This window comes from Caloenas nicobarica, chromosome Z (genome assembly GCF_036013445.1).
Source record: "Caloenas nicobarica isolate bCalNic1 chromosome Z, bCalNic1.hap1, whole genome shotgun sequence".
NCBI classification, from domain to species: domain Eukaryota; kingdom Metazoa; phylum Chordata; class Aves; order Columbiformes; family Columbidae; genus Caloenas; species Caloenas nicobarica.
Genome location: NC_088284.1, coordinates 60,571,020 through 60,593,482, shown reverse-complemented (window position 1 = coordinate 60,593,482; position 22,463 = coordinate 60,571,020). Strand labels below are relative to the sequence as shown.

Below are 22,463 nucleotides of genomic sequence, written 5' to 3'. Positions count from 1 at the left end.
CCCAAGTAGCAAGTGACAGAACAAGAGGAAATGGCCTCAGGTTGCACCAGGGGAGGTTCAGATTGGATATTAGGAAAAAATTCTTCCTGGAAAGGGTTGTCAGGCACTGGAACAGGCTGCCCAGGGAAGTGGTGGAGTCACCACCCCTGGAGGTGTTTAAAAGGCATTTAGATGAGGTTCTTAGGTACACGGTTTAGTGCTAGAGTCAGGTTATAGTTGCACTCGATGATCCTGAGGGTCTCTTCCAACCGAAATGATTCTACGATTTCTACGACTCTAAGGGGCAGGAAGAGACGGAGTCCCATCCGAGGGCGCCTCGACGCCGGTTCCCGGCGCCCGCAGCTCCCGGCGAGAGCTGCCGGCGGCAGCGGCGCGGCCGGGCCGGGCCGGGCCGGGCCGGGGCGGGGCGGGGCGGGGCGGGGCGGGGCGGGGGCGGGCAGGGGGCTCTCCCCGTGGGGCGCCTCGGCGGGCCGGGCGGTGACTCAGCGCCGCCCTCAGCGCATAAAAGGCGGGAGGCGAGCGGCGGCAGCAGCGCGTGCGGCACGCGGGTCGGCGGCGGTTGGGCTCGAGGCCGCGAGCGCGGGCGGTTGGGCGGCCGGTGGGACGGGGCGGGCGGCGCCATGGGGGCCAAGCTGCGACTCCTCTGCGCCGCGGCGGTGCTGCTGTGCGCGGCGCCGCCGGGGCAGCCCAGCGCCCGGGGCGCGGCGGCCGCCGTGCTCCCTGCGGGCGAGGGGGACGGGTACGGGGTGAAGCTGTGCGGCCGGGAGTTCATCCGCGCCGTCATCTTCACCTGCGGCGGGTCCCGCTGGAAGCGGCTGTCCCTGCTGGCGATGGAGCCGCCGCCCGCGGCCGGTGAGTGTCCGAGGAGCGGGAGGGCGTGGGCGGGGCGAGGCCGGGAGAGGTCCCGTGAGGAGAAATGCGGGGGAGCGGGGCAGGTGCGCGGCCCTCGGCGCGTCTCGCTCCTCCCGCCCCGAGCCGCAGGGCAGCGTCCCCTTCTCGTTCCCGGGGCTGATCGGCGTTCCCCGTGACTTCTGAAAGGAAACCCACAAGTTCAGAGGAGAACACGCGGCAGTCGCCGGGGCGTTATTGGTCGGGATAACCTGAAAAGTTTTTGTTCTGTTCAGAGACATCGCTCCGCACAGCGCTGAGCAGCCCTGCCGGCGGCCGGGGCGCACTGAACTCTTTATCTAAAAAACCCACGAACAATAAATCACGTGTTGTTTTTTGTTCTCCCCCGCTCCTTTCTTCGCCATGCAGGGAGGTGTGAGGCACCCTTGGAAGCAGTGCAGAGTGCCTCTGGCTGTAGCTTTTCTCCCTTCCCAAAGCTCGGTAACTCTTCTGGCTAGGGAGACCTGGCTCAGTTGTCCCTCGCTGCCAGGAGCTTTAAATCTGTGCTCCCCGTTTTGGTGGGCTGTGGTAGGGGCATTATTGGGTGTGGAATCGTTTGGGCTTTTTATCGCTTGTGCTGCTCAGTACGGAAGAGTTGGCATGTTGGAGGACGGATGGGACTCTCTGGTGCTTCAGATTACAATTTAAACAGCAAGAACTGCTTTAGGGATTTTTGGCAAAACAATGGGTAAAATATTCCTCACATGACTTACTGTAACACGTTCCAAGTTCTGTACATTAAGAAGATTTAAGCAAGCTACTTTTGGGCTGTGTTCTCAAAGTACAGTAACGTAACACAGTAATTTTAAGGGATGACTCATTTGTGTTGATATTTTGAATAGTGAAAATAACATTTAAAACAAGGATAAAAGTTGGAGTTATGGCTAAAATGTGCAATGGAAAAGCTTCTTCCTTCTTGCTTAAACATGTTGTTAATGAAATAACATTGGATATCAAGCAGCTAATGAAGCCAGTATTTGGGTGTCTTGGGAGGCTGTGGTGTTTTTTGCGGGTTGGTTTGTTTGTTGTGTGTGCGGGTTTTGTTTTGCCAGCAGGTTGAGTAGAAGGTAAAAGTTACCTTTGTAATTATAACAAATTACAGATATACAGCCTCTTCTGGGATTGTGTTCTTTCCTAGTAAACTTTGTTTTCCTTCTTATTAACAGTAGCTTCTGAGAGCATCGGTCACTAGGGAGCCCCTGCTGTACTGCCTGATAAGTCTTCCTTGCCCCAAAAGACTACGAAATAGTAGTTACTCTCTAATTAGTAAAGTGGCTACCACTGTTTTAATTTTTGTACCTATTCAGGCAGCTGTTCTATCAGAAAGTTAGCTTCTATATATTGATTAGCCATATTAAAGTAAATAAAACATTCGCTGGATGCTCTCATCTTCTTTCAGCTTTCTGAAATAAAAAATATATTAACAGCATCAAAACCACACAAGAAACACTTATTTTGGATTTTTCAACTTAATAATTGAAGGAGCTGGTTTTCTTCACAGTAACTGAAGTAAGCAATGCCACTTGCCTTGACAAAGTAAAAGATAAACAGTGTGGGGTGAAGGGAAGTAAAGCTGGATTTTTGAGAACACTTCAGTCAGTGAGACAAAGTGTGTTTCTAAGTAAATTCTGCAAGCCTCTGCTGTGCCTTGACAAATGAAAGAACTGAGTGGAAAGCATTGGCTGAAAATAGCTATTGAAAAATAAAATCTACAAGAAGCAGTTTACATATAATATTTGCTTATTTAGTCCAATACTTAGTCCTCCCTACATTTGTTCTTCATATGGTGCTAGTTTGTGTATGGGAGAGGAGTGGCCTAATCTAATTCATGAGCCACCTGAGATAGCTCAGTGTGGTTTCTGGGTACTTGTCTTTACAACAGAATTTTGTTTCTAAAGAAGTATTGATACTTCTATATCAATAACACTGCAGTTGTGATAGGATATTGATATCTCAGTCACAGTTGTAGCCAGGTACTGTCCATGACTAACACGCAATGTAGCCTTTAAAACAAAAAAATTCCCCTAAAAGTAAACTACAAGTAAATAATGGAGTGGAGACTGCAGTACTGACAGTTCTAGATAAAAGTGCTTTGCTTATTGCTAACTGAGTGGTGTTTATTGCTGTTTCTTAGAACTATATGCTCCTTTTGATACTCTTTCTACAGCCTGAACTTAAAAAAAGTCTTCTCTTTAAACAGATTCTGTACGAACGGCAAGTAACAAACTACTGGGAAACTTCAAGCTGCAATCAATTTTGGGCCCTGAAGTGGAGCAGCTGCAGCGAAGCAGCCCATTTCTTGGATGGGAGATGTTTAAGGACTTGTATAGTTTAAATGACTATAATGAGTATGTACCTGTGACAGATGACTTCAAAGAACTTGTTCATCAGGTAGAAGAAGCTGTTCAGAAGGACAGGGGAGGAACGGGCCTTGCAAACCCTGAGGGATCAAACAGTTATCTTTGGGCCAGGTATCCCAGAACAAAACGGGAATCTCTGGGTTTGGCAGGAATGTGTTGCAAATGGGGATGTACAAAAGCTGAAATTAGCACTATATGCAGAGTTTAAAATCCTTTCTTCACTTGTGCATGAAATCAATGTTTGCAGTGCTATGTGATTGAATACCCTATGGAGGAAGAAAACTCACTGTGTTTTATTTTGTCTGTATGTGCCAGTCAATACTGCTGGTTTTCTTTTTTTTTTTTTAAAAAAAAAGGTGCCACAAGTGTAGTTGTAACAACTTTGTTTTGCTGCAGTAACTTTTAATCTGTATTTTTTACTAAGTCTTTTCATTGTAATGTTGAGCCTTTACACCTATATTACAAATATATCTTTGTAACACCTTAGGAAGAACTTCAGTGTTTCATTAAAGTGTAATTATGCTATGTGTTACTGAATTATTCTTTCTCTGTCAACAGAAAGAACACCAAGCAATGTTCTTGAAATGAGATTTGTGGTACAAAGCTGTACAGAAAGGATATTTTGCCAGTTGAAATTCCACTCAACACTGACTCAGCTTGCTGATTATTTTGAACGTGCATTTTCCATTTCATTGTAATTGCAGGATGTTTTATGCAATATGGTCTTTCTAGAAACTTTACTACAATACAGCTCTTGCAGCTTAAATATTTCTTCATGTTCACAGATATGCTTAAATAGCTAGTGAGTGAAATATTAACACTTTAGTTATTCCTTTACCTTCCCCATTTTTTTCATAGGACAGCTAAGTGAGAGCATTGGATGTACGTCAAGTAACTTATTCTATAGATGCTCAGACATCTTCCTGTGTGTTCTTATGGTATGCGAGTCTACACTACTTCAGATGTATTTCGAAGTTGCTAATTGCTACTATAATTATAAAAATCTAATTTAATCTTTGTAATTTCTGAGCTTTTTGCTTTCCTGGCTCTTTCTCTCAGCTATAATAAGTTGTATTTCTAGCTATGTTTTGATGACTTGAGGTTTTGATTGTTTGGGGTTTTTTTTGTTTGGTTTATTTGGTTTTGTGTTTGTGTGTGTGGTGTGTTTTCCTGATGTTGATGATGCTTTTGGTAATTTAATGTAGCTTTGTAGCCATAGCTGACTCAGAGTCTACTTCATAGCTTAGACAGCAGAGTCACAACTTTTGGCTTCATTCTTCAGATCATCTTTTGAAAACTGTTCTTTGATTGAACTACTGCTTAGCGAAATTAGTGCATTGCTTCTTTATGCCTCTTCCGAAGATGATATTGTTGTTCCAGCAATTAGACATCTGTCAGTCGTTTTTATTTTTTTTTAAACCATGTCAATTTTGTTAAGTCTGGGCAGAATGGGCATTTGCTATGAATGCTGTAATTTTCCAGCTGAAAAGCACCATCTTTTCTGTCATTGTAATAATAATGTTTAGCAAGAAATAAGTTTTCTTCTTCCCCACCATTGTTGTAGTGACTGGAAGATGCATTTTGTTGCTGAGTGGAAAAGGTAACTCTGTAAAGCTCAGTTACAGTTTTCTTTGCAACTGGCTAACTAAACTTCTATAGCTTAGTTTGCAGTAGCTTCACCTCACAAGTAGTTTTGGGTTTGGAGACTCTTAGATTAGATCAGGATTTCCTAGAATAATCTAGTAGGAGTTTGAGGGGAATTATTCTTTATTTTTGAGTAAGATCCAGGCCTTTGAGACTTCAGATTTCTCAGTAAGGTGAAGACTAAACGGTACATAGAATCCCTAAGAAAAGGGAAAATGTGAAAATGCCATGCTTGATGAAACTGAAAATTAGCCTGTGTATGTTTATTTTGCTAGAAGACTTTCTGTGAAGCTTTTAAAAAGGAGTATTGGGGAAGGTGAATATGGTGTTCATTCTGCTCGCTTGTTCCAGTAGCACCAGTCTGTCCAGGTACACAGTTTGCAAGTATAGTGAGTAGGCATTCTTATACCCTGAATAACACAAAGATGTAGTTAAAATCTTAAATTTGTGAGCTTAAGTCTTGAACAGAACCATCTGGAGTTTAACTTAGCAGGTTAGATGTAACCTGTTGGTAAACTATAAATAGTGTAAGTGGAAATGTTCAGGATGAACTGTTTCATGCTAAGACAGAACTATAAATAGAAAAATTGGTCTTTATCTGATGTAAACAGGCATTTTTCAGAGGTCAAGATATGTTAAGATACATCAGTATGCATAACCCAGAGAAATGGTGAAATCTGGGTTTTCATCTGTTTGTTTCACAGGCATTGTCATAGTCTGTAATGACTTTAAGAGGGCACCCATGATACAGATACATGGCACAGACTGAAGTTCACAGAATGGTTGGGGTTGGAAGGGAACTCTGGAGATCATCTAGTCCAACCCACCTGCCAAAGCAGGTTCACCTAGAGTAAATTGCACAGGAATGTGTCCACATGAGTCTTGAATGTTGCCAGAGAAGGAGACTCCACACCTCTCTGGGCAGCCTCTGTCACCCCCAAAGTAAAGAAGTTTCTCTTTATATTCAGATGGAGTCTCCTGTGCTTCAGTCTGTGCCTGTTGCCTCTCATCCTATTGTTGGGCCCCACTGAAAGGAGTCTGCTCCCATTCTCTTGACACCCACCCTGGAGATGTTTGTGAACATTGATGAGATCCCCTTCTCCAAGCTGAACAGACCCAGCTCTCTTAGCCTCTCCTCATAAGAAAGGTGCTCCAGACCCCCAATCATATTTGTAGCCTGCCACTAGACTCCAGTAATTCCTTGTCCTTCTTAAACTGGGGAGGCCAAAACTGGACACAGTACTCCAGATGCAGCCTCACCAGGGTAGAGTAGAGGAGGAGGATAACTGCCTTCAACCTCCTGGTCACACTCTTCTTACTGCACCCCAGGATACTGTTGGCTTTCTTGGCCACAAGGGCACATTGTTGATTCATGGACAACCTGTTGTGGACCAGAACTCCCAAGTCCTTCCCTGCAGTGCTGCTTTCCAGCAGGTTAACCCCCAACCTGTACTGGTGCCCAGGGTTATTCCTCCCCAGGTGCAGGACCCTACACTTGCTCTTGTTGAACTTCATTAGGTTCTTCTCTGCCCAGTCCTCCAGCCTGTCCAGGTCTCACTGAATGGCAGCACAGCCTTCTGATGTATCAACCACTCCTTTCAGTTTGGTATCACCAGCAAACTTGCTGAGGGTACACTCAGCCTCTTCATCCAGGTCATTGATGAACAGGTTGAATAGGACTGGGCCTAACTAACACTGGCCCCTGGGGAACCTCACTAACTACAGGCCTCCAACCAGACTTCACACCATCAATTGCAGCCCCCTGAGCTTCACCATCCAGCCAGTTCATGATCCATCTCACTGTGCATTCACCCACCTCGTGCTTCCTGAGCTTGCCTATGAGGAGGTTGTGAGAGACTGTGTCAAAAGCCTTGCTGAAGTCAAGTTAGACGATGTCCACTGCTCTTCCCTCGTCTACCCAGCCAGTCATACCATCATAGAAGGCTATCAGGTTGGTCAAACATTATTTTCCTTTGATGAACACATGCTGACTACTCCTGATAACATTATTTTCCTCCATATGCTTGGAGATGATGTCCAGAATGAGCTGTTCTATCACCTTTCCAGAGATGGAGGTGAGGCTGGCCTGTAGTTTCCTGGGTCCTCCTTCTTGCCCTTTTTGAAGACTGGAGTGACAGTGGCTTTCCTCCAGTCCTCAGGCACCTCTCCTGTTCTACAAGACCTTTCAAAGATGATGGAGAGTGGCTTAGCAATAATGTCTGACAACTCTTTCTGCACTTATGGGTGCATCCCATTGGGGCCTGTGGATTTGTGGATGTCCGGTTTGTGTAAACGATCTCTAACCTGTTCTTCCTCAACCAAGGGAAAGCCTTCCTTTTGCCAGACTTTCTCTTCTGTCTCTAAGGTATGGGATACCTGAGGGCCAGTTTTAGCATCAAAGACAGAAGCAAAGATGGCATTCAGTAACTCTGCCTTCTTGGTGTCATCCGTCACCAGGGCACCCTCCTCATTCAGCAGCGGACCTACATTTTCCCTAACCTTCCTTTTGCTTCTGATATACTTGAAGAACCCCTTCTTGTTGTCTTTGACATCCCTGGCCAGATTTATTCCTCACCGCATCCCTGCACACTCTAACAGTTTCCTTGTATTCCTCTCAGGTGATCTGTCCCTTTTTCCACATTACATAAACATCGTTCTTCCACCTGAGTTTTGACAGGAACTCCTTACACATTCATGCTGGCCTCTTACTCCCTTTACTTGATTTCTTCCTCATAGGGATGTGTTGGTCTTGGGCTTGGAGGAAGTGATGTTCAAATATTAGCCAGCTCTCTTGGACTCCCTTTCCTTCTTGAGCTCTAACCCATGGGATTCTTCCAAGCAGGACCTTGAAGACGCCAAGGTTTTCCTTGCTGAAGTCCATGGTTTTAGTCCTATTTATTGCCCTGCTTCCTCCATGCAGGATCCTGGACCATCTCATGTTTGCTGCAGCCGAGGCTGCCCCCAACCCTCACATCTCCAACCAGTTCTTCTTGGTTTGTTAGGACAAGGTCCAGCAGCACGCCTCTCCTCATTGGCTCCTCCACCATCTGTGTCAAAAAGTTGTCATCAATGATCTGTAGGAACCTCCTGGACTGTACATGCCTAGCTGTGTTGCCCACCCAGCAGATGTCAGGGTGATTGAAGTCTCCCATGAAAACCAGGGCATGGGATCATGAGGCTACATCCAGCTGTCTGTAGAAAGCCTCATCAACTTCCCCCTCCTGATCAGGTGGCCTGTAGTAAACACCCACAACAGTGTCCCACTTATTAACTTGTCCCTTAATTTTTACCCATAAGGATTCAACTCACTCATTGTCCCCCCCTAGGCAGAGTTCAAGATATTCATAAAGTGCAACTCCTCCACTTCCTCTTGCTGGACTGTCTTTCCTGAAAAGTACATAGCCCTCCATGACAGCATTCCAGTCATGTGAGCTGTCCCACCATGTCTCCGCAACAGCAATGAGATCATGGCCCTGTGAATGCTCATAGGCCTCTAATTCCTCCTCTTTATTCCCCATGCTACATGCATTGGTGTACAGACACTTGAGGGAGGTACCCAAACATGCGGGTTCTTATGAGGTGTGCAGGAAGATCTACTGCAGCCGTGTGTACCCTTGAGGTGGTTAGCCCTCTGGTACTCATCTTAGGAGGCAGCTAAGGAATATTTGTCACTGCTGTGATTGGTCTGGCATGTTCCTCAACTGGATGTGTTTGCTTGAGCTTCACCACATTGGACCCCACCCCCCAAGCTCATCGGTTAAGAGCCTGATTCACCTCGCCCCTTTATGCTTGCTGTCTCATCCCACAGCATGTCACAGGCGAGCCTCATTACATACCCTTCCCCCATCATATCTAGTTTAAAGCCCTGTCAATAAGCCCTGCTAGCTTGTGTGCAAAGACCCTCTTCCTTTTATGTGTAAGGTGAACTCCGTGCGATGCCAGCAAACGTGGTGTCGTGTAGGCGATCCTATTATCAAAAAAACCAAAACTGTGGTGGGTGACACCAAAAAAACCAAAACTGTGGTGGGTGACACCAAACATGGAGCCATGTGTTAATAGAGCACATCCATCTGTTTCTTCTAATGTCACTGTCCATGACTGGAAGAAAAGAGGATAAAATAACCTGTGCACCTGATTCCCTCACCAACCGTCCCAAGGCCCTGAAGTCTCTTTTAATTGTCCCTGGGTTACAGGTCACAACCTCATCGACACCTACATGAAAAACCACTAATAGGTAGTAGTTGAGGGCTATACCAGGCTAGGAAGTTTCCTGGCAATGTCCTTAACCCAGGGTCCAGGAAGGCAGCAGACCTCCCTAAGAGGAGGGTCCTTCCAGCATATTGGACCCTCCATACCCCCTAGAAGGGAGTCACCTACAACTATAACCCTCTTTTTCTTTCTTGTGGATGTGGTTGTAATACTGGAGGTAGGCCTTTCAGATCGTGTGAGGACCTGTGGTGTAGGTGGTCCTTCATTTTCATTAGCCCTTGACTGGCCTTCCACTTCCAGAGCCTCGCGCCTGAACAGAAGCACCTGGGAGGGTGGGGTGGGCAAGGGAATGTTTTGCCTGCTACCACGAGTGTAGTCCACTCTGTACTTTTCATTCATCCCTTTCCCTTGACCTACTGTCTTCAGTAAGTCAGGGGGAGGGTAATGAACTGTCTTGGTTACTTGGTGTTAGCCTTTCACGTCTCAGGGAGGCCAGGGCTTGATCCCAACAGTCTATTTCTTTCTCTGCCTCCCTGATACTTCACAACCTTTCTACCTCCTCTTTTAGCTCCACCAGCAGGCTGAGCAGGTCATCCACCTGCTCACACCTCACACAGCTGTTCTCTCTCTTACCATTCCATGCCAGTGAGAGACTCTGGCGTTCCCTGCAGCCTGAAGTCTGGACGGCTGCATGTTTCCTCGGCAGCTCTGTGTTGCTGCCTCCTTCATGGCAGATGCAGGGGACTGAGTGGCTACCACAGTTAGGCTTCTCCTGCAAGGTTGATAACCACTATCTGCATTAATCTCTTGAGCTGACAGAGCTTCGTTGCCCTTGCCGCTCACCCCTCCACTCGAGCTGCCACTCTGACTGCCTCGGCCCTGTTTGCTGGCCCTGTTCACTGTGCTCCTGGTCGCCTGCGCACCTTACGAGCTGTTTAAATGTCCTGGTAACACCACCTCCGCATCAGCCTCTCTCACGAGATCTGCCAGCTCTTGGTGCAAATGCCAGAACTGCAATTGCGTTATGCATCACTTAGTCTAATGTATTATTATTATTAACCCTCTCTGTTTTATTAAACTGCCTTTTAACTGACAAGGTTTACCTTTTTTTTTTCCTGATTCTCTTCCCCATCCCACTGGGGGAGAAGTGAATCGCGTGTGGTGTTTAGCTGCCTGCTGGGTTAAACCACAACATACACCTTATCAGATTTCCTACATTACCAACATTTGTCTTAAGTCTGTCATTACTATGTGTCTTGGATTTCTTCCACTCTCATTGAGTGCTGCAGGAGAGAGAGAACCATGTGTGCCTGTGCGTGTATCTCAATTAGAAGTCTCAGAAACTGAATAGGTTTCTGAAGAAGGCATTATCTTCTGCATTGTTCCAGTTGTTCAGCAACCAGGCAGACCTCACTTGCCAGATGCGAGTCTAATTTTGTTTAATTTTTAACCTCAGTTTAGGTTTTGAAGGCTCATCCACCTGATGTAAGAGAAGCGTTCTCAGCTTTGCTTATGGAAACTTAGATGACTTCCAGCCTGGCACTGACAAGTGTGTAGATACACCTTCCTGTCAGTCCCCTCAGCTGTTTGTCTGCATTGCCTCTTAGAGATGCACAGTGCACATATCTTCAAAGAGAGGACTTTTTATTAATTGCAACCTCATCCTTTGAAGTCCACATATCCTCTTTTCAAGGATTTTTAGACTACCCTGCAATTCCTGGGAATGTTTCCAAATTGTATATGAGGAAGCATATCTTCCAATTTTTTGCTATCCCCCTCAGACTCTTGTCAAACTTCAGTAATTACAGCTTTGTCAATCGACCCTAAGCACATACAAACTTTTCCTCTGTGTTTCCAGGCTTGTCCAAAACTTTACTCAGGCAACAGCATCCATCTCAGAATTTGTCAGTGAGGTGGGTTTGAGCTTGCATAGGGTCCCAGGCCACACAGAAATGCCATATTGGAAACGAAAGATCATTATCAAGCAAGAGAGAGCCTCTTAAAAAAATAGACTCCAGAGCTGTACCTGTTCTAAATTCAAGGCTCGTTAAATCACAGTGACCTGACCTGCCCATGGTATAATCCTTTTTGCATGGAAGTGTGTGTAAGTGAACTTTCACTGATATTTGTAACTTGGCTTAACTATTATATTTTTTCAGACCTGCAGCATCCAATTTTTTTTTTCCTTTGAGCCTAAATTTAGCTGTAAACTTAGACTGCAGCTAAACTAAACTAGTTGACCTGAATAGGTAATTGGAAGATCCAAAAAATGCCCATGACACAGTCCCCTGCTATCTATGAAGAGGTCATCAAGGAGCCCAATTCAATGGAACAAGGTTCGATAAGTTTGATGGCAAGGTTCACCTTATTAATTACTTCATGGAAGAAACATACAAAGGAAAATTGAGTTAGAATGAAGTTAGAATGACTTGCACAGAGACATGAGACACAAAGAGTAGGAAAAACCCTCCTACTGAGTCACGAGGTTCAGAGCAGACTCCCTTGCTTTCTAAACTCATATGGAGCCTAGGTGTGGCTGTACCCAGTCTTAGTCTCAGACTTGGACAATGGTTTATTCCTAATGGAATTACCTATACGGTGTTTATAGCACTACTGAGTAGCTACATGGATTAGTAATGGTTCATTTGTGTTAATTCAGTGTGCTATTAGTCACCAAGGACTTCTTGTGGGTAAGGGGTCTCTGCACCTTGGCTGAGGAAGGATTTCTTAGTCTGACTCAAGCAATCTCAGATCTCAGGAGGTCCCTGCTCAGTCCAGCTGCACTTCAAGGAGAGTGCCAATATGGCCCATCCTGATGGTAATATTTATAGGGTGAAGTAGTTGACTGCTGGTCAACAGTACAGACAAAATCGATGTGTTTTAGCTCTGGTATCTTGTTCTGTCCTTTGGTTATCTTGCATTTTGGGGTTTTGAAACCACCTTTCAAAACATTTTTTCCAAGGCACCTTCACTCCGTTGTACATGAGCCAGGAGCTTTCCAGCTTGCAGGTTCACCACATGGCATGAGGACCGTTGCTCCTCAGTCAGCCTGAACCAAAGTACGACCAGAGGTCAAGTGTGTCCACCACCGCTAAGGAAAGAACAATTCAGAGCAGGATTGTTAAACTGGCTGTTTGCATACCCTGGGCTGAGCCCACAGAATCATGGATAGTTACCTGTGGGAATTGAAATAGAACAAGGGAGCTTTCAGGTGGTAGGAGAAAATATATAAACTCTGTTTAAAAAGTGGACAGAGAATTACAGATCAGTCAGTCCGACCGTTTGGGTGTTTTTTAGTTCCCCTCCCTCCCTCCCTCCCTCCCTCCCTCCCTTCCTTCCTTCCTTCCTTCCTTCCTTCCTTCCTTCCTTCCTTCCTTCCTTCCTTCCTTCCTTCCTTCCTTCCTCCCTCCCTCCCTCCTTCCCTTCCTCTTCTTTCCTTCCTTCCTTCCTTCCTTCCTTCCTTCCTTCCTTCCTTCCTTCCTTCCTTCCTTCCTTCCTTCCTTCCTTCCTTCCTCCCTCCCTCCCTCCTTCCCTTCCTCTTCCTTCCTTCCTTCCTTCCTTCCTTCCTTCCTTCCTTCCTTCCTTCCTTCCTTCCTTCCTCTTCTTTCCTTCCTTCCTTCCTTCCTTCCTTCCTTCCCTCCTTCCTCCCTCCCTCCTTCCCTTCCTCTTCTTTCCTTCCTTCCTTCCTTCCTTCCTTCCTTCCTTCCTTCCTTCCTTCCTTCCTTCCTTCCTTCTTCCCTTCCTCCCTCCTTCCCTTCCTCTTCTTTCCTTCCTTCCTTCCTTCCTTCCTTCCTTCCTTCCTTCCTTCCTTCCTTCCTTCCTTCCTTCCTTCCTTCCTTCCTTCTTCCCTTCCTCCCTCCTTCCCTTCCTCTTCTTTCCTTCCTTCCTTCCTTCCTTCCTTCCTTCCTTCCTTCCTTCCTTCCTTCCTTCCTTCCTTCCTTCCTTCCTTCCTTCCTTCCTTCCTCCCTTCCTTCCTTCCTCCCTTCCTTCCTTCCTTCCTTCCTCCCTTCCTTCCTTCCTTCCTTCCTTCCTTCCTTCCTTCCTTCCTTCCTTCCTTCCTCCCTTCCTTCCTTCCTTCCTTCCTTCCTTCCTTCCTTCCTTCCTTCCTTCCTTCCTTCCTTCCTTCCTTCCTTCCTTCTTCCCTTCCTCCCTCCTTCCCTTCCTCTTCTTTCCTTTCTTCCTTCCTTCCTTCCTTCCTTCCTTCCTTCCTTCCTTCCTTCCTTCCTCCCTCCCTCCCTCCCTCCCTCCCTCCTTCCCTTCCCCTTGAGGCACTCATGTTAGGTGTTCTTCTGTTGAAGGCTGAAGCCAAGCTTATGTTTAACCTCATGTTTGAGTCCTTTCCAGAGGTCCATTCAGAGGTAAGAACCTGCATGTGCTTATTTGTAAGCTCCACACTTCACATACCGAAGCTGCTGTACATGGGCTAGATATTTAAGTTTGATTTATATTTTTAATTGATAGATCAGTATTTCTGAGGAGAAGCCACTTCTAGTAGTGACCTGACTGATGGTTTTTAATGAAATAGTTAGAAAAGCTCATCGATCTGATTAGAGCTCAATCAGGTGTAGCTCAGGCAACACATCTAGAATCCACATTAACAACTGTTCTTTTCAGCTCCTCTTGATGTAATTGTTTAGCCTTTGTTGCTTCATCATTCACGTTAGATGTACTAAATAGCACACTGGATTACTAACTGGAGTTCTTGTTGGGGCAAAATTGCTGCAACTTTAAATGAATTGCAATACACTTGAGCTATGTACTCATTTATATTTAATTTAAATATCTGAGCCATTAATATTTAATTTCTTAATAACGTTTTACGAAAGCTCAGTAAAAAATGTTACATACATCTAAAAAGACTAAAGTTAAAATTAGTTATCTAGCTTCAGTAAAAGAGCAGACAGGTTTACAGAGGCAAAGCAAAATCCCTAATAGCTATTATATTTGTAAGACTATTTTTTCTTTTTAAGAAATCAGTAATATGATAGCAGCTGTAGTACAGAGGGAATGAAATACAATGTTAATTTTCTCCCACCATACAGCATTCAATCACACACTACCCAGATAAAATTGATTATGTGTACCTAAAATATATACTGATCACACACTTTGAAGTCAAACAGGATTTTTCTGCTATCCTTGTTTAGGTAGTCTGACTTGTAGCAATTCTGATGCAACTCTGCAATAATATCCTTTCTTCTTCTGGCATACTTAATCCAACTTTTGGTTCTCCTCACATTTCCAGTTCTTTGAGAGTCTTTTACAAGGTGGCAGTTGTGTTTATTGAAGTAATCTGACATAATTACATTCTTATTATTGCTCACTATTACAAATAAACAAATTATTTGAGATCTCGTCTGTATAACCAGTTCTATCTGCACAGACACAGATCCAAGACTGACCTGTTGTTTTTCAGTTTTCTATTTCGTCATTTGTGATGCAGGTGGAATACATTTGACATCTTCCTCTCTGTTCAAAGATGCAATTTGAAGATCTGAAAACACAGACAAAAGAAAGCAAGGTAAAGATGATAACTTGAATGAAAAGGTGCTTTGGAGTGATCTAAAAGTTCTGCTGAGATGTGTAAGAAAAAGGTACTTATGAAAGTCTGTTAGAGTTTTCATTCTTACTTAAAATCCTTAAAACCAGTTACTTGTTGAATCTTAATTTTAAAGCCATCTCAGTTTCGCAGACATTCCTATTTCTTAAGTGACTATGCCCTCCTGCGGCTTTTGTTGGTGCCCCAAAGCTTTTTATTAGTGAGTGGCTCGGTGACTGTATCACGTGGTGAAGCCCAATTCGGTGCCAGGAAAGTGTTCGCTGCCACATGGCAGCTGATGGTCCGCCTTAGCAGGCCCTCCGTCTGGTGGATGAGGTTGGTAGTGGAAAACATGGATTGAAATAACAGTGTACTTCCGTAACACAAAACTGTTTGACGTTACCAAGCTTAGTGTGTTAAGCAAGTTGAGCATGGGACAGGCTCCTCACTCACTTTTCTTACACAATCATGCACAACCCCCCGAGACCAGCCCCAGTTATCACCCTCACATGCCGGCAGAGTTGAGTTCAGGGGGGCACCTCACTCCTTCCCACCTGCCTCACTAGTAGGGCAGCTCCGTTCACACACGGAGTAGCTGCACCTTGGCCATATCCTGCCTCTGCGCGGTGCTGGACTCCCACGCTCCATTCCACACTCCTCTGTGCTGGGTCGCCCCACAGCACGTGCGCTGCTCCCCCCATGCTAAAGCAAGGCTTCACCGTTGCCAGCACCGTCTCAGTCCTGGTTGGCTTGTTCCAAGTGTTTGTGAGCTTACCAACCAGGCTCACTAGTGGGAGACGCTGACTGACCAGCTCTGGAGCCACAGGTCCCCAAGAGCCCAACAGCCCAAATACAGGAGGCTAAAGCTCCTCTAGGGCAGCCTCTTTCCTCCATGTGACTGTTCCTGTAACAACATGGTTCACAGACACCTGCAACGTGGGATGTCTGAAAAGCCTTTGTAAAGAGGCTGATATCCCCATATCAGCTTCCTTGTAGCCGTCGTTACATATTATATACCTTACAGCAAAGTAATAAAATTTTGCTTAGTCCTGAGAAATGAAGGGCATATCCAGTGCTTCATTTAGGTATTCTCCACAGATTTGAAAATTAAGTAGTATCTCATAAAGACCTTTCAATATTGGAAACCATATTTCCATTTATCATTCATTTCTTCTCCTAAGAAAAAAATATTACTCAAGTGTACATATGCAAAAAGTAGGGAAGATCAGTTCCAGCTATCCCTTCATCAAAGTATGTGTTGATATTCCAAATACAACCTCACACTCCTGAATTCCGGTTCGTGCGCCGGTAACGTGTGGTTTTGGGTTAGAAACTCAGATATGCTTTTGTGCAGGTTTGACAAAAGTGAGTTAATTTTCTTCATGGAGTTAGAAAATGCTAGCACACTCGTCGTTTTGGCTTAGTTTGAGAACAAGAAGCTAACACCCCGGGACAGAGCTAATGTTTTTCTTCAAGTAACTTTCCAGTGTCTTTGAGTTGGAACAAAGAGAGTGTAAGAGCTGCTGTTATCTTAGTTGATATCTGGGAGCCAAGGACATTCTGAGCGCTCTGCCCACAGGTGCGAGGCAGCGAGGAAGGGGGGCACAGGTGGGGCAGAGCTGACTGACATCCAGACTGATCAATGAGAATATTCCATGCCTTTAGCATCATGCTTCATATTTAAGGAGAGACGGGTTTTTGCAGCTAGGAGGATAGAGAAGGAGACACATTCCAATTGTGCTCTCTTCTATTTGAGTTCTGTTTGGGAGTTCCTTTAGTTCAGACTTTCGGCATCCTGCTGTTTTGCAGAGCCCTTTGGGCCTTTCTGCCTTTGTCTCCCCCGGGGTCGGCTGTTCGGGACCAGGGTGCTCTCTCTCCTCTCAAGACTGGCTGCTCGGTGCTGACAGAGTTTGTGGTGAATTGCATTGCATATCTTTTATTCTAGATTTTGTTTTCCATTTTATATATAGTAGTAGTGGTATATTAAAATTATTTTGTTATTTTATTAAGCTGTGTTTATCTCAATCCATGTGTTTCCCCCTTCCCTTTCTATTATCTCCCCTGTTTGGGGGTAAGTGAGCGTGGAAGTGAATGAGCAGCTATCGTGGCTGTGATTGCTAGCTCAGGTTAAACTGCAACAACTTTCTATAGTTTTTGCTGATGTTCCCTAGAAATTGGGATTTAGCTCAATTACCTAATCTCCTTTTATTGACAGCATTACAAAAAATGAATTACCTATGCCGCCTGCCACAATCTTCACCACAGCTGTGGTGCAAAAGGATGCACTCAGAACGGTAAGCTTTGGGCTCACAAAGGCCTCACAGAAAGGTCACCTACACAATGCCCTTGCCAATGTTTGGTTGCCACACAGCTCCTTGGAGACTCGGGGATCCTACTCCCCTGAGACCTCCAGTTGTCCCTGACAGAGCTGTGCCTCCCAGAGCTCCAGACTGCCTGTGCCGCGGGACATGTGCATTGCCCCAGCCGCAACAGCTGTGAACCAGGATTACCAGGTACACAAACTCCATTCAAAACCCCCTTGCAACATGCAGCTCTTGTTTTTCGGCTGCTGTGACAACCAGCACTTCTGCCATCTCGGGGATGCCCCGCACAGAGCATCTTGCCGGCTCTCGCACGGCCGTGGCACAGGATGGACACACAGCCCCACCAGGCTGGGACCAGGCGCCCCGTGGCGCCAGCAACTGGGGCACGAGGCAGCGCCAGAAAGTTCCAAACTGCCCAGACCTCCTTCCCTCAACTTCGCATTTCTTCTGCTAAGTGCTGCAAAGCCTCTGAGTCAGCCAGCATTACTTCAAATGTAGCTCTCACACTTCTTTTGAAGGCATTTAAGTAGCACTACAGTTTTACAGATACTCTAGGAAGGAGGAGTTAAAAAAATGACCTGGTTTATTCCTGGGTCATGTCTTTTAATATATGAGTTGCTTTGGTTTTTTGGCCAATATTCTTCAATGAGCTGAAGTTTTACGGCACAGCTCCATATGAAAAATGCAACTGAAAACACAGAAAAACAGATACACAGTGGATTAGCTATTGAAGTCTTGCAGAAGTTTAAGGTAATAACTCCATTTACTATATTATTCAGTCTTTCTCATTGCCTGGAAAAAAAAAAAAAAAACCAAACTAAAAAAACCCAACAAACCAAACATCCAACAAAATGCAGGTTGGACTAGATGACCTTTGAAGGTCCCTTCCAACTCAAACTATGGTATGATTCGACAAAAATACAGTTTATCAGAATTTAATACTTGCTGTGCTGCAGTAGTAATTTAGCTGGAAGTTCTTGAACCCTTCCTACTCCTGGATGTTTCTGCATCGCTCAAAATGATTAGTCACATAAAACTTGAAGCATTTTACGGTTTACCTTATTCTTCTGCTTTTATTAGTATTACTTAACTATAATGTTTCTGCACTTGCTCCTAGTTATCACCATTATGAAAATATGGACTCTATGGTCCATATTTTTTATTATGGTTCTGAAGGTCTCTTGCAACTAAAAAGATCCTAGGATAATATCTATTCATTTGCCCACATTTCTAGAGCAGACTCAGCTGTGTCAATATTCCATAACAAATATCTGAATGAGTATCTGCTGCCTTGGTTACTTTATTCAATTAACATAATAAGCTCATGTTTGGTTTTTTTTTATCCCTCCTTTTCCCCCCCTTTAAATGCCTTCCTGAATCCTTCATGAAATTACGACACAATGTTTTGGGGTAATCTTCGCAAATACTGGATATTATTTCTTTCCTTATTATTATCCACAAAGTATGTTCCACTTGGTCTGACTGCAGTTTGGCAAGTCTCTAAGCCTGAATTTCAGAATTCATTAAAACCACTATGAGTATTTATCACAAAGTACAAGAAGAACATCACACTATTGCATAACATGAAAATGAATTGAAGACTATATTGTCCCATACTTTATGACATGAGACGGGGATAATGGGATTCATGACATTATTACATCTCCTACCGTATTTTCTTCTTCAAACTTTTTAAATTTTCCCCAAAATTTGTTCTCTAGAACAATTAAAGATCCCCAATTATGTCCAGTATGTGATGGGAGGAACAGCAGGAACACTGCCTATAATAACCTGTGCACTTTGCTGGGATGGCATTTTGTCACATAAAATAAAATCTTCAGGCAATCTACCAGGAGAAGATGCCACCTTTTATGTGTGGGAAGGGGTAACTGAACTAGCTTGATTTTCACTTCCAGTAGAGTAGCGTTAAGTATATATTTGCATGCTTTTTATATATATATACATATATATATATATATTCATGTTTTCCATTTTGCCATTGTAGTTCTCAACATATAACAGCATTCAACTCTGTTCAAGGTAAGTGGTAGTAACTTTCATGAAAAGTTACAGAAAAGTCACATGAACAGATGATAAAGTAATACAAATCAAGAAGTGGTTTCATAGGAGACTGCGTCAGAAATTCTAAGGAACTCCAGTCTGATAATGGAGACTGCAACCTGTTCATGGTCTCTGTCCTACAGACTTACTTCTCTCTAAACACTGAAAGTAAAGGGAATGCTCCTTCATCCCAAAATAATCAGCTTAACAAAAAATTAAAAAAAAAAAAAGAAAAAAATTAAACCCCCCAGTCTTATTGTTGGGGAGCACCCAATATACCACTTTCACACTGGTATGTGTAAGTTCTTTCCAAAAGATAAACACTACATATGGCTGTTCTGGGAAGGTCTCAAAGTTGTGTGTGCTGTACCCGTTTAAACATACCAGCTCTCTTCAGTAGCTATTTAAATATTAGTAATTAATTGTAGGTACTATATAGAAGAAAATCTTGGCAGGCATGTGCCATTCGTTGTATATAGTTACTTTATTTTCACTATCCAAACTCAAAAGAAAAGCACAGTTAAGTTTCAGATATTAATACACAGTTTTCTAAAAAATATCCCTTTCACCTTCTCTTCAATAAACCATGAGTTCAAATGCTTGCAGTCCAACCATAAGTAGCAGGTGTCTTCTTTTTTTCTTCCCCCTCCCTAAAGGGACTTTTTCTACTTTAATATAAAGTACTGTAAACCTCTTATTCAAAAGCAAAATTCAGAAAAAAAACTTCTTAGCCAAACACCTTTTCAAAATTGCTGTCTGGTATGGCACAAGCTTAAGCAGTTTCTTTTGGTATAGTAATTATTGTATTTTTCAGTCAGGTTAGGTCTCTGTATTTTAAATTTAAGGCAGACAATACACAGTTAAGAAATATATCAGCACATATTTGTCACGGTATGGCATTTTCAGTAGACATCAGCTTTTCATAAATCATTGTGCATTTCACATTTCGGAAAGCTGCTTCAGTGTTGAACATCAGCCTTTTTCCATCAGTCTTGTTTTTCTTCCATGCTTCTACTTTTGCTCTCAGAACTCTATCCTCCAGGTGTTTGTGATCACACATTCCTGATAATCTTGCTTTCTTTACACAGGAGTTACATTTCTTCATACAGTAACTTCTTTTCTCATACATTTCAAGGCAGTTGCTCAACATCTCAACTAAATGCAACAATTAAAAATGTAATTTCTGGAAAAAATAAAATAATTTTTACATATCTTTTTTACAGTTATATTCATCTGTACATTTTGTACTGATTATCTCGACTATGGAAACTTTTAATCAATAGCAGGATGTGACAAGAATATGGGTTTCTTTTCCTGAAAATTCATACCTCCTCTGGCTTATTACATGACTGTTGCAAGGTTGTAGAATATATTTAAATCTAATTTTGAAACTTATTTATACTGATAGACAACAAACCAATATTATACTAGACAATACTTGTTTGCAGAGATTCTATAAGATACATTGTGCACTTACAGAAAAATTATTTCACTTCAAATGTAAGTGCAAAGCAGTAGTTAATATTTTAATTCTATGTCATAGCAGCAGTCATGTATGTATAAACCAGCACTTTTTCTACCAAAAAAAAAAAAAAAATCACAGCATAGTGATTACACTTAAGTATGGCAAATGCAATGCCAACTGAATAAAGTTTCTAAAACAAAGAACTGGGTCTGTTAATACAAAGGCTATATAAAAATACGTTATCATACAATGCTACTGTAGATCTGAAAGCTTTGGAAATGCAGTGTTTTGTTTTTGTTTTTCAAAAAGGTTACTACAGTTTGTAGTAGCTAATTCAGCAAAATCACCACATTTACATCCTCAACAGCTTTTTGAGAAAACCATTTGGTCCGCTCCAAGACCTAAACATTGATGCTGCAGATGACCCCACACCTCTGAGCGTCCTAAACGCTCCTTGGTCCTGTTCCCCCAGCCCATCCCAAACGACCCAGACCTTTGCACAGACAGACCTGTTACAAAAGACTATGTCCCTGACCCACAGCGCAAAATTATAGTGCAGTGTAAAGATATGGCTTTCTCTAAAAATCCTGAAATAAAGTAAAAAAAAAAAAAAAAAATCCACAAGACACTTAAAAATCATCCTTGAGTTCAACACTATATTTTTGCAATCAAATAGACTATAATCAGTCATACTGTAGTAGAACAAGAAAAAGACTTTTTATTCACTTGAAAAAATAGCAGACTGGAAGATTTCTTCATTGCATTACACGAACTTCCCTGAGATTTTTACATAAATTATGTTCAGCCTACTATATATTGGAAACCAGTTAGCTACTGAGTGTCATACACTGCAAATTTTACATAATTCCTGCATATGTTATCCAGCTAAAATGCTGTTTCAATGCTTTAAAGCTGTATAATCTTTTGTTACAAAAAAAACACATACACATAACTGAGACTACAAATGCAAGGACTTTTTTTCACAAAACTTTAAATCTTCAAAAGCAATGTACAGAAATTGAGAAAACAAATGTTAAGTTGAACAAAGCACTTTAAAGTTCTCTGCAGCTTAAAAACTGATTGTGAAATTAGTTTTAAAAATAATCTATGCAAGTGCTTGGTGGCAAGAAAACCAACAGAAATATCATTAAATGCAAAGGGCAGAAAGAGGGCTGATGCTGCCCTCCCTATTTAGCAATATCCCCTATTGTAAAATCGCAATGTTGTATCAGTGATTGCGTGAGAGAAACATCACAGTGGTACAAAACATCGCTATACTGGCACTATGTTACACTAAGTAAGGGTTTTTTGTTGTTTGTTTTTTTAAAGCTGAGGTACTTAAACTTCCGATAAGATGAATGTAGTTAACCAGAAATCTTAAGGAGGCCCCACAGTGAAAGTCCGTCCTCTGTTTCACTGCTGCAAATTTTAAAAATAAACACTTCATTTTAAATACAAATCTGGATGTCAGGTCAGTTTGCCAAGCTGTATATCCCCTTAACTGAACTTCTCTCAGCAAAAGTCCAAGAAGAACAAGCATTGTACTTCGCAAACAATAATGCTTAAGAACAAGTAGAAACAAAAGAAATATTACTTGAATGAAAAATAAACAAAACCTGCAACATTACTGCTTTGAGATACAAAATTATCCCCAAGTTTTATGCCTGAAGGCAAAAGTGAAGAGTTTTTTTGTCCATAAATTTCTGTCAGATTTCAAAAGCTGAATTGTACAGCACGAGTAATCTGTTCAGATAGCTCTGATCTCCTTCCAGTTCGCAGTAACTGGGATCATGTCCTTCTCCCTCGCTGAGTGTGGAGCAATTGCACTTGTAATTCCTCCTTCCAAATAGTCTTATGTTGGATATTACCACAGAAAGAAACAGGAAGTTAACTTCGGGTACTTCATTACAAAATAGACTTGATGTGGTTGTGACTGGCCATATCAGATACTGGGCCATAAACATTCTTTTTTG

At 43.1% G+C, this 22,463-nt stretch overlaps 2 protein-coding genes across 2 annotated transcripts in view; one reads left to right on the top strand and one right to left on the bottom strand.

The window, feature by feature from the left end:
- The first annotated feature begins 620 nt into the window (after positions 1–620).
- On the top strand, positions 621–3,456 carry LOC136002543 (relaxin-3-like). Its single transcript, XM_065657670.1, has 2 exons — positions 621–852; positions 3,089–3,456. The coding sequence occupies exons 1-2, from the start codon at positions 621–623 to the stop codon at positions 3,454–3,456; spliced, it is 600 nt and encodes a 199-aa protein (XP_065513742.1).
- An 11,064-nt stretch (positions 3,457–14,520) lies between these two features.
- Positions 14,521–22,463, bottom strand: part of JAK2 (Janus kinase 2) — a 97,567-nt gene continuing 89,624 nt past the window's right edge. The window contains exon 25 of the mRNA XM_065655740.1: positions 14,521–14,595. Coding sequence (XP_065511812.1) covers positions 14,575–14,595 — 21 coding nt within the window. The 3' untranslated portion in view covers positions 14,521–14,574. The remainder of the gene's footprint in view (positions 14,596–22,463) is intronic.